Below are 12,401 nucleotides of genomic sequence, written 5' to 3' on the forward strand. Positions count from 1 at the left end.
GTTGCTACCTCTTAAGTGTCTCTGCTGATGTATACAACATGTTGCTCAGCCAGTTTTTTTTTTTTTTTAAGGCACTGTAGTTACATAGAAATAAACCTGGCAACATTTACATTTGGCCTAGACGACTGTAAGACCCCCTTTGTCTCCAGTATTCTGTGGTTCTGTATTTTAATCACTTACTTCACAATTATTGTAGCAACACAATCAAGATAGCAAATCAGTCTAGTAAAACCAAAAGTACTGGAATGTGGGCAAATAGAATGACCTAGAATTCTTGCTGAGAAAACAGCTGGCATTGCTATATTCTTCTAATGCAGTGTGAGAGAAGCCACAGAATTAAATAGGCAGGTAAATGTTTACGAAATGTAATAGTCATCAGCAAGATGTATTTTAAAAACACATCTGCTTGGTGTCATTTTGCTTTATTTAATAAGGATTATGACTGCAAGGTAGAAATTTGTAAATGAAGGAGATCTCTGTTGTTTTGTTTTGTTTGTGCTTTTGTTTTGTTTTAAGACAGGGCTGGAGGGCAGTACGTGATCATGGCTCACTGCAACCTTCATCTCCTGGGCTCAAGTGATCCTCCCACATCAGTTTCCCAAGTAGCTGGGACTACAGGAGTGTCCCATCATGCCTGGCTAATTTTTAAATTTTTTTGTAGAGTTGAGGTCTCACTATGTTGCCCAGGCTGGTCTCAAACTCGTAGACTCAAGTGATTTTCCCACCTCAGCCTCCCAAAGAACTGGGATTACAGGTGTGAGCCACCATGACTGGCTGTTATTTTATCAGTTCCTCAAAATTCAAGCATGCCCTCAAATGCTTGAGGGCATATAGCTCTTTTGCAGCCTCATATAGCTCTTAATTTGGTTTATATTCATCCAGACGGTAGGATATGTTTCATGTTCCACCTGGTTTTGTTAGAAATACTTGGGCAATGTCTATGGAAAAAAAACATTGAACCAGATTTCGCTTTCAGGTAAATAATGTAATCACCTGGGAATAATATGAAGAATGAAATGAAAGAAAAAAAAATATAATCAAGTGTAACTTAGACTCTGAATGCTGGTAACTAAGATTTGGATGAAGGAGGGATCTCAGGGGAATAACGTTAAGATATTTTTTTAATGGAAATATATGATTTTAAGAAGGAATAACTTAAGACATTCCAACTTTATACTACATTAAAGTAAAAAGAGCAAGGATCAGTTTTCTCTTTGGAGCAAGGCTCAGTTTCACTTACTGTTGAGAGTAGTGTGTATAATTAATTTTTTTAACAGTTTATTGATGAAATTTATTTTTAGAAGGAAATCTCCCACCACCTTCCTGTCATTCTCAGGGCAAGGTAGAGGGTAGGAGAGGGAAGGGAGACTCAGGGGAAATGGGAGGTGTAAGCCTTAATTAGACATTTGAGTGTTTAAAAGAAACCGTTTTATTTTTCATTTCAAATACTTTGTCTCAGTTTACTGAATAGCTTTAATTTAGGACAGGGATTGTGTTATCTTTTCTGATATTTTGGATCATCTAAGCATGATAAATGCTGGTTTATTCAAGGCACTAAAATTGACTTGCAAAAGACATATTTAGTATGGAGTCTGCATTCAAGTCCTTTCTTCTTTGTTTATCCTGGTACAAAGATGTTTGTTTTAAAGTGGTATGAGTTAATTGTCCAACTTCAGATTTCCCTAAATGTGTAACAGATTACCCAGTTGGCAAATGATGATATATATTTTTTAAACATGAATATTTCTGTTAGGCCAGATGGTGATTTAACATGAATTGTCCAACATTTGTGTTTCTTATCAAATTGTCTTCTTTTGTCTAAGCCAAGCTAGCAACATAATTTGGAACACACTCAGGAATCACTAAAGAACAAGAGCCAAAAAAATTCAGACACCAAGTGGCAGACGGCATTTGCTCCATATGCCATGCAAAGGCTCCCGGCCAGTGCTCGCATGGCCCTGGGGAAGCTTTCTCACCCGTTGTAAGGAAGTATCTGTGGAGTGCTGTGTAGCCCATCCACCTGCTTTCCTCTCTCTACTCAAACCCTACTTATCTAACACTTTGTACTGTGGCCTTCCTCCATGGGGGACTTGCACTTCCTCAAAGCCCTGGATTTCTGTGCAGAAGAGCAGTTTTAGTTCTTCCTTAGGCACTTCCTTTCCTCCTGTCTAGTATCATGTTCTTGTTTGTTATGGGCTCCACCCAGACGATTATTTCCTCTTAGATGATGTGTGAGCCTTGCAGAGAGCTGGGTCATTTGTGGAATAAATCATGTGCCCAGTCACACGGCTCCTTACAGGAAATGGTCGCTGCATATTAGCTTAGCACAAAACACAGTAGTGAACTTGTGGGCCTCCCCAACAGTGAGTCTTCAGTTAACTTCTGCTGTTTTTGTTTTTTTTTTTTTAAACATAAAGCTTTGAATGTTTGTACAGTATCAAATCTCTGCAGGATTTTGCCCGCTGAAACAGATGTGAAAATCTGAGTAGCACAGAGTATGACATTAAGGCCATAACAATAAACCCATTGTTGCTGCGTTCTCAATTTGATTAAGATGTCTGTTTTTGGGAATCCAAAATAGTTGCTTCAAATTTAGCTTTTTTCTTTCATGAAGCAGTCTTTTTTGGGATCTCTCATAGCAAGAAAAAACATTACATAAACTTTTTTTTTGAGACAAGGTCTCACTTTGTTACCCAGGCTGGAGTGTAGTGGCATGATCTTGGCTCACTGCAGCCTCGACCTCCTGGGCTCAAGCAGTCCTCCCACCTTCGCGCCCCCAAGTAGCTGGGACTACAGGCACATGCCACTATGCCCGGCTAATTTTTGTATTTTTAGTAGAGACAGGGTTTCACCACGTTGCTCAGGCTGGTCTCGAACTCCTGAGCTCAAGCTCCAGATCTGCCAGTCTTGGCCTCCCAAAGTGCTAAGATTACAGGTGTGAGCCACCGTGCCTGGCCACATAAATATAAACTTAAAAATACACAGGAAAACCTTTCAGAACACTTTGAAACCTATTTTGGTCCTATTACAATTGCACTGAATGCCCCACAGCCTAATGAAGAGCAATTAGATGTTGTCATTTGGTGACATTCTTGGTGGAGACAGTAAGCTAGGGCCACAGGAGCTGCTTAGTCTCCCAGGGTCCAGCATTGTTTTAGATAACGTGAACAGGATGCTCAAGAGCTAGTCTAAATAATGCTTCATAGCTTATTTTTCCTGTTTGTTGATAAGGATTCATAAAGGTGTCCTTTTCTGGTCATGTCAGGAGAAATTCAAATAAAAAACATTGAATTGGTTTGGAGTTGTCCATTGAAGGGTACTCACAGCAGGAATTGAGGGGCAATTGAGCGTGTGTGTGTGTATGTATGTAAACATTTATGTTAGAGTGTATGCTAATATATATGGGGTGCCCACTGCCGTCACCACCCCCCCACCAACAGTAACAAAACCATCAATAGCAATATCCACCAAAACTTCTAATTTGCTTATTAATTTGCTTTATTATTTGTAAATAATTCAGAATCTCTCTGAGATCAAAATCCTTTTTTATTACAACATGTTAATAGTAGTCTAATTCAGACCTGCCCTGAGGAAGAACCAAGCAATGAAGCTGTCCATGATTTTAGAAGTTAATTGACTCATTCTTTCTGACCATCTAGATAGTCCCAACATTATTTTAGGCTCCTCCTAGTTAGGTCCACTACCTCATTATTATCCATTGGCCTGGACTTTGGTCTCGCTTATACAGCAAGTAGTAGAGCCTATCACTGTCGACATGTAAACATTTGCATATTTTACATTTATAGAGATACTTTTCACATGTCTCATTTGATCCACTAACATCTGTATGCTTGGAGGATGGAATAATTAAACAATGTATAGCTAAAACCATCCAAACCTCTCAAATATTATCATCTGATGGGAAGGAAAAGGGGGAAAGAGGAAATTAAATACAGTTATTTCAATTCTTGGCATGATTGACACTGACAATTAAAGAGTAAATTCCATTCAATATTTTCTTCCAACTCATGAGGGTTGGTTGTAAGGATACTTTGCAAGTCAGATTTGTGAGCAGATGTTTCCAACCTAAATTGCTTCAGTTGCGTGAAAAAGTCACAACCTTTCACTGATTTTTATCCTGGGATATCTTTAACAAGGAAAAACCTCAGGCCCAGGAAGTCTGGGGTAAGGGAGGCAGGGATGTGTCAAAGTGCACTTTTCCCCAGGTGCAGGGACAAGTATTTGAGTTTCTTTTATTGACCTTGCAAAGAGCTTTGCACACTTTGCACATCAGTTCTTGAGATGGGTGGGAACATGGACTGCCTGTTTTATGGAGTTCAATTAAGATTGCAGGATCATGCATTCCTTTCATTTTTGGTGCTAGTACCTAGAAGATGGGAATATATTGAACACTTAATACCTTGCTTGGGCAGATAGCTCCAGTTTGCAGAAAGTCTAGATAGGATACTCTGCTATATATCTAGTTTTACTGAGAAGAAAGGGCCCAAGCTAATCAGAATTTTAAAGTAGGTTTCTCAGCCTGGCGTGGTGACTCACACCTGTGATCCCAGCACTTTGGGAGGCTGAGGGAGGCAGATCACTTGAGGTCAGGAGTTTGTGACCAGCCTGGCCAACATGGCGAAACCCTGTCTCTACTAAAAATACAAAAATCAGCCAGGCATGGTGGCACGCACCTGTAATCTCAGCTACTGGGGAGGCTGAGGTGAGAGAACTGCTTGAACCCGGGAGGCAGAAGTTGTAGTGAGCTGAGCTTGTGCCACTGCACTGGATCCAGCCTGGGCAACAGAGCGAGACTCTGTCTCAAAAAAAAAATCAATAAAATAAAGTAGGTTTCTCTATACCTTGGAATTTTCTATCTCCCACGATAACCTTTGAGTAAACATGTCCATCAAAATGGAAACAAATCAATTTTTAAAATAGAAATTATTCTCATGTCTATTTTAGTGGGAATCCCCCTGAGAAGATAGCCATGTATGACTGAATGCTCTGTGGTTGCTATTTTGTTGCTCTTGGCCAGGAAACTGATCGAAGTGACATACTTAATCTGACCTGCAGACTGGCCACTTCATACTACCAAGATTCCAAAGCAAAGTGTATATACAGTCGGCCCCATGTAGCCTCTGGTTCCATGATGCAACCAATGGCAGATTAGTTGAAAAATATTTGGAAAAAGGCCAAGCGCAGTGGAGTGGTTCATGCCTGTAATCCTAGCACTTTGGGAAGCTGAGGCAGGAAAATCACTGGAGCCCAGGAATTCAAGACCAGCCTGGGCAAAATGGCAAGACCTCATCTCTACAAAAAGTAATTAGCTGGGCTTGGTGGCGTGTGCCTGTAGTCCCAGCTACTTGGGAGGCTGAGGTGGGAGGATCATTTGAGCCCAAGTGAAGGCTGCAGTGAGCCATGATTGCATCACCACACTCCAGCCTGGGTGACAGAGTGAGATCCTATCTCAAAATGAGTAACTAAATAACAAAATTTTTTAAAAAATGGAAAAAAATGAAAAAATAACATAATACACAAATAAAATACAGTATAACAACTCTTTACACAGCATTTACACTTTATTAGGTATTGTAAGTAATCCAGGGATGATTTAAAGTATATAAGGGGATGTGCACAGGTTATGTGCAAATGCCATGCCATTTTATATTAGTGTAGGCTCATGGCTAATAAAGCATGAACCCGACTGAAGCTGCCTGGGTATGTGTCCTTGTTCAGCCACTTTCTGGTAGTATCTCTTTTTTCTTAACCTCAGTATTCTTATAACAGGGATGTTTTCTCTGTATAAGGCTGTTTTGAGGAATAGTTTCTATATGTAAAGTACTTAGAACAGTGCATAGCATATTGGCCGGGTGCAGTGGCTCACGCCTGTAATCCCAAGCACTTTGGGAGGCCGAGGCAGGCGGATCACGAGGTCAGCAGATCGAGACCATCCTGGCTAACACGGTGAAACCCCGTCCCACTAAAAATACAAAAAATTAGCTGGGAGTGGTGGCGGGCGCCTGTAGTCCCAGCTACTCCGGAGGCTGAGGCAGGAGAATGGCGTGAACCCGGGAGGCGGAGCTTGCAGTAAGCCGAGATCACGCCACTGCACTACAGCCTGGGCGACAGAGCGAGACTCCGTCTCAGAAAAAACAAAACAAAACAAAACAAAAAAACCGTGCGTGGCATCTAGGAAGCCCTTAATAGATACTGGCTTAAAAATAATTAGGTATTTCCTAGTGAGGTATACCTAACTACAAGTGCTGTTTTAACTATGCCTACTCTGTGTGCTTTACACTAGATATTGTTCAAGGCTAGAATAATGAGCCCCATGAGCAGGGTTTCATAGCATTTAAGATTCCAACACCAGCCTTCAGTCATGGGTACAGGTGGCCTGTGCCATCCAGCTAGCTGCACTGCCTCCAGACTGGGTGGCCTGCTCCTCCTCCGTTGGATAAAAATAGCCTGACTCCTCACTGAAACAACCACCATGTTATTTGTGTCCTTGGGAAGCTGAAAGTAATAGAGCTCTAAGTCTGGCATTGCCAGCTGTCAGCAGAACTGAAATGCAAAGTGCCACATGTGTCTACACTGTACCCACTGGCCTCCAAGTTGCAACTCCCATTCCCCCATCTTGATTTTTTTCCATTCTCAAATTCATTATTTCCCCTATAGGTGATTGTGGAATGGAAACAGATTTAGATTTCCTACCTATTTAGATTTTTTCCATACTAAAATTACAAAGCAGAAAAACTGCTATTGACACATTTTTGGTTAGAAAAATCTGCATGTGGTTCCTATGCCTAGCCTAGTCATATAAATTCTCTCCCCATGTATCTTTGTGTGTGTGTGAAACAGGGTCTTGTCACCCAGGCTGGAGTGCAGTGGTGCAATCACAGCTCACCATGGTCTTGACTTCCTGGGCTCAAGCGATCCTCTCACTTCAGCCTCCCTAGTAGTAGGGACTACAGGCTCACATCACCACGTGCAACTAATTTGTTTTGATTTTTGGTAGAGACAGGTGTCACTATGGTGCCCAGGCTAGTAACTCCTGGGCTCCAGCAATCCTCCTGCCTTGGCCTCCCAAACTCCTGGGATTACAGGCATGAGTCACTAAGCCCAGCCTCTCCTCATCAAAACCATTCCCTCTTTGTAAGAGATTCTTCCTATGTCTTAAAACTTAATACTTTTAATCCTTCCCTGGAGCCATAGTTTTATTTATTTATTTATTTATTTGGCAGGGTCTCACTTTGTTGCCCAGGCTGGAGTGCAGTGGCACAATCATAGGCTCACTGCAGCCTTGACCTCCTGGACTCAAGTGATCCTCCCTTCTCAGCCTCCTGAGTAGCTGGGACTACAGGTGTGCGCCACCACACCAGTTTTTTTGTTGTTGTTTGTTTTTGTTTTGGTAGAAACAGGGTCTCTCCATGTTGCCCAGGCTGGTTGCGAACTCCTGGGCTCAAGCAATCCACCCCCCTCAGCCTCCCAAAGTGCTGGGCTTGTAGGCGTGAGCCACCGCACCTGTCCCTGTCTGCTCTTTTTTTTTTTTTTTTTTTTTTTTTTTTTTTGAGATGGAGTCTTATTCTGTTGCCCAGGCTGGAGTGCAGTGTGTGATCTCGGCACACTGCAACCTCCGCCTCTCAGGTTCAAGCCGATTCTCCTGCCTCAGCCTCCCAAGTAGCTGGGATTACCGGCTGTCTTTTGTATTTTTAGTAGAGATGGGGTTTCACCATGTTGCCCAGGCTGGTCTCGAACCCCAGACCTCAGGTGATCCACCCACTTCAGCCTCCCAAAATGCTGGATTACAGGCATATAGGTGAGCCACAGAGATAAGAGTAGCAAGCAGTGATGGGGAGAAGATAATCAATCTAGTGTAGGAAAGATGGAAAGAATGGTGATATTTCACAACTGCTAGACTGACACTTTAACTTGGGAGTTATCCCTCTATAAACTGGATATTTGCTGAGCAAAGTTTAAAGAAAGCTCCATGTATTCAGTTATGTTTTCCAAACCCCACTTCTCATAAGCCAGTGGCTTAGAGTGCTTGCTCTAATTTCTATATTGCATTAAACAAGGGTGGGATTTCTTTTCATTCAAACCATTTGTGACTTTGCCCTTTAGTGACCTCTACCATCACCCTATCATTAATGATCCAAGTGATTAGAATGGATGGCTATGTGTTTGTAGGTTGTTTGTTGTCTTTAATGAATAGATTCATTGAATGGAATTAACTGTGCTCTTCTAGAACATTGGATCTGTGTTCTCATTTAGATTGTATTTGTAATCTCTCCACTCCCCACCATCAACAGTGGCATAATGTGAATTAATATATGTGGTATCTGCCATTTAAAAACCATGATCTCTCTCCTTCCTTTTTTTGTCTTAAACATAGGACATGGATTTGATTGACATACTTTGGAGGCAAGATATAGATCTTGGAGTAAGTCGAGAAGTATTTGACTTCAGTCAGCGACGGAAAGAGTATGAGCTGGAAAAACAGAAAAAACTTGAAAAGGAAAGACAAGAAGAACTCCAAAAGGAGCAAGAGAAAGCCTTTTTCGCTCAGTTACAACTAGATGAAGAGACAGGTGAATTTCTCCCAATTCAGCCAGCCCAGCACATCCAGTCAGAAACCAGTGGATCTGCCAACTACTCCCAGGTAGAGTACTCCATTCTTGGGAAAGTTATGGCAGGGTTTAAGGAAACACTGACCAAGGAATTAAAATATCTGGATTTGAGTTCCAGCTTTGCCTTTCTTTTACTTAACTTTGTCAAATCTACCTTCCAACCTCAGCCTCCTGATGAGTCCAGTACCCAACCTACTAATCTTAACAGTTATTGTGAGGATTGGGAAGACATAAGTTACACAAAAGAGTTTTATAAAGTAGAGAAACATCCCGTAAGGATCAAGTAGCAGCAATAGAAGTAGTGGCAGGAGAACAAGTAGTAGGGATTACTGGCGTTACTGTGTGTGGCAAGCACTGTTTTAAGGACTTAACATATACTGACTGATTTAATCAACACAACTATATTAATTAGGTACCATTATCCCTATTTTATCTGCGATGAGCAACTGAAGCTGAAAAAGGTTAAATAATTTGCCCAGATCACTCAGAAAATTGGAGGAACTAAGAATTGAACCCACGTGGTCTGGTTCAAATTGTGTACCAAAGTGATCTCTGAAATAAGATAAATATTTACCTAACTTGATTATATTTTATGAACATCAATTATTGAATATTTACTTGGCAATGGAATATGTAACCATTTTTGTCTTCCTTTGTGTCATTCCCTTTTATCAGGTTGCCCACATTCCCAAATCAGATGCTTTGTACTTTGATGACTGCATGCAGCTTTTGGCGCAGACATTCCCGTTCGTAGATGACAATGAGGTAAGGTATAAAATAACCTGGTTAGTAGCAAAACTCCCTAACTATAAAATAACAATCATATTCTATGTAAGTCCCGTCAATGAGTCTCCACTTAAAAGAATAAAAACAGTTTTAGGAGGAAATTTTTTAACCAAGGAAATACTCTATCAAGGAAACCTTAGCCTATAGATAACTTTACAATTAAGAAAAAAAAAAAAAAAAACCTTCACACAATACAAAACCAAAACCATTTACTATTGCATAGCCAGAAACATGGACAGCATAACCATGGAAACAAATAACTCATTTGCTGCAAGTATCTAAGAGGTTTTGGTGAGTAAAAAGCCAGCTGGGCAATAAACGAAGACTTCTTCAGTTAACAGTTTTAATAAATCGGTTTTATCGGTACCACTATGCTAGATATTATATAAACTAAATGCTAAAGATTGTACTTACTCATTTTAAAGTTTACTTTCAAATGCATAGGCTGAAACAATTAGGCCAGCAAATAGTAAATTTGAGTCAGTGTGGTAGGTAAAAAAGATTTGTTTCATTGTTTACAAACAGGGGTCATGACTGGTTAGTAAGTAGAGAGACACGGAACTGCAGCTGATTCCATTTTGTATTGTGGTGGTGCCTTAGAGCTTACTTATCCCCTGTTGGTGGAAGACTCATCAATCAATGCCTTATCAATTTTAGGTTTCTTCAGCTACGTTTCAGTCACTTGTTCCTGATATTCCCGGCCACGTCGAGAGCCCAGTCTTCATTGCTACTAACCAGGCTCAGTCGCCTGAAACTTCTGTTGCTCAGGTAGCCCCTGTTGATTTAGACGATATGCAACAGGACATTGAGCAAGTTTGGGAGGAGCTATTATCCATTCCTGAGTTACAGGTAACTAAAATAGAATGTAATACTGAAGATAGTATTTTATATTCAGTGCCTGTAGTCATTCTGATTATTTATATGCCACCTATTTTAGGAAGGATTGGAGGGTGCTATTAAATTAGTCATGAGTACTGCCCATGCTAGTTAAATGGGTTGGATATCTTGAGGATAGAATGTTATAAACCTGACGTCTGATCTGGGAACTCTGAAAATAATACATATGCTTAGGCATAAATACGTATTGGAAATGAGAATTATCTCTAAATGATAGAGACAATAAATTATAGAGATAAGCGTGAAGATAATGTGGGTAGGGAGTTTATCTAAATTTATCACGTATTATCATGGATTAACTTTGATTTATATAGTATAAACTTCTTTCCCATGCAGTGTCTTAATATTGAAAATGACAAGCTGGTTGAGACTACCATGGTTCCAAGTCCAGAAGCCAAACTGACAGAAGTTGACAATTATCATTTTTACTCATCTATACCCTCAATGGAAAAAGAAGTAGGTAACTGTAGTCCACATTTTCTTAATGCTTTTGAGGATTCTTTCAGCAGCATCCTCTCCACAGAAGACCCCAACCAGCTGACAGTGAACTCATTAAATTCAGATGCCACAGTCAACACAGATTTTGGTGATGAATTTTATTCTGCTTTCATAGCTGAGCCCAGTATCAGCAACAGCATGCCCTCACCTGCTACTTTAAGCCATTCACTCTCTGAACTTCTAAATGGGCCCATTGATGTTTCTGATCTATCACTTTGCAAAGCTTTCAACCAAAACCACCCTGAAAGCACAGCAGAATTCAATGATTCTGACTCTGGCATTTCACTGAACACAAGTCCCAGTGTGGCATCACCAGAACACTCAGTGGAATCTTCCAGCTGTGGAGACACACTACTTGGCCTCAGTGATTCTGAAGTGGAAGAGCTAGATAGTGCCCCTGGAAGTGTCAAACAGAATGGTCCTAAAACACAACCAGTACATTCTTCTGGGGATACGGTACAACCCTTGTCACCATCTCAGGGGCAGAGCACTCCCGTGCATGATGCCCAATGTGAGAACACACCAGAGAAAGAATTGCCTGTAAGTCCTGGTCATCGAAAAACCCCATTCACAAAAGACAAACACTCAAGCCGCTTGGAGGCTCATCTCACAAGAGATGAACTTAGGGCAAAAGCTCTCCAGATCCCATTCCCCGTAGAAAAAATCATTAACCTCCCTGTTGTTGACTTCAACGAAATGATGTCCAAAGAGCAGTTCAATGAAGCTCAACTTGCATTAATTCGAGATATACGTAGGAGGGGTAAGAATAAAGTGGCTGCTCAGAATTGCAGAAAAAGAAAACTGGAAAATATAGTAGAACTAGAGCAAGATTTAGATCATTTGAAAGATGAAAAAGAAAAATTGCTCAAAGAAAAAGGAGAAAATGACAAAAGCCTTCACCTACTGAAAAAACAACTCAGCACCTTATATCTCGAAGTTTTCAGCATGCTACGTGATGAAGATGGAAAACCTTATTCTCCTAGTGAATACTCCCTGCAGCAAACAAGAGATGGAAATGTTTTCCTTGTTCCCAAAAGTAAGAAGCCAGATGTTAAGAAAAACTAGATTTAGGAGGATTTGACCTTTTCTGAGCTAGTTTTTTTGTACTATTATACTAAAAGCTCCTACTGTGATGTGAAATGCTCATACTTTATAAGTAATTCTATGCAAAATTATAGCCAAAACTAGTATAGAAAATAATATGAAACTTTAAAAAGCATTGGAGTGTCAGTATGTTGAATCAGTAGTTTCACTTTAACTATAAACAATTTCGTAGGACACCATTTGGGCTAGTTTCTGTGTAAGTGTAAATACTACAAAAACTTATTTATACTGTTCTTATGTCATTTGTTATATTCATAGATTTATATGATGATATGACATCTGGCTAAAAGCAAATTATTGCAAAACTAACCACTATGTACTTTTTTATAAATACTGTATGGACAAAAAATGGCATTTTTTATATTAAATTGTTTAGCTCTGGCAAAACAATTTTAAGAGCTGGTACTAATAAAGGATTATTATGACTGTTAAATTATTTGTTTGGGATTCCTTTGAGTTTATTCACAAGTAGTATTTTCCATAAGA

The 12,401-nt window shown here is 40.2% G+C and overlaps 1 protein-coding gene across 2 annotated transcripts in view; it reads left to right on the plus strand.

Annotated features, from left to right (window-relative positions):
* NFE2L2 (nuclear factor, erythroid 2 like 2) overlaps positions 1–12,351 on the plus strand; it is a 36,331-nt gene extending 23,980 nt beyond the window's left edge. For both annotated transcript variants that reach the window (XM_010382409.2, XM_010382418.2), the window contains exons 2-5: positions 8,396–8,662; positions 9,306–9,395; positions 10,074–10,265; positions 10,650–12,351. In XM_010382409.2, the coding sequence (XP_010380711.1) occupies positions 8,396–8,662; positions 9,306–9,395; positions 10,074–10,265; positions 10,650–11,876 (1,776 nt within the window). In that variant the 3' untranslated portion in view covers positions 11,877–12,351. The remainder of the gene's footprint in view (positions 1–8,395; positions 8,663–9,305; positions 9,396–10,073; positions 10,266–10,649) is intronic.
* Positions 12,352–12,401: the final 50 nt, after the last annotated feature.

This window comes from Rhinopithecus roxellana, chromosome 14 (genome assembly GCF_007565055.1).
Source record: "Rhinopithecus roxellana isolate Shanxi Qingling chromosome 14, ASM756505v1, whole genome shotgun sequence".
Taxonomy (NCBI): domain Eukaryota; kingdom Metazoa; phylum Chordata; class Mammalia; order Primates; family Cercopithecidae; genus Rhinopithecus; species Rhinopithecus roxellana.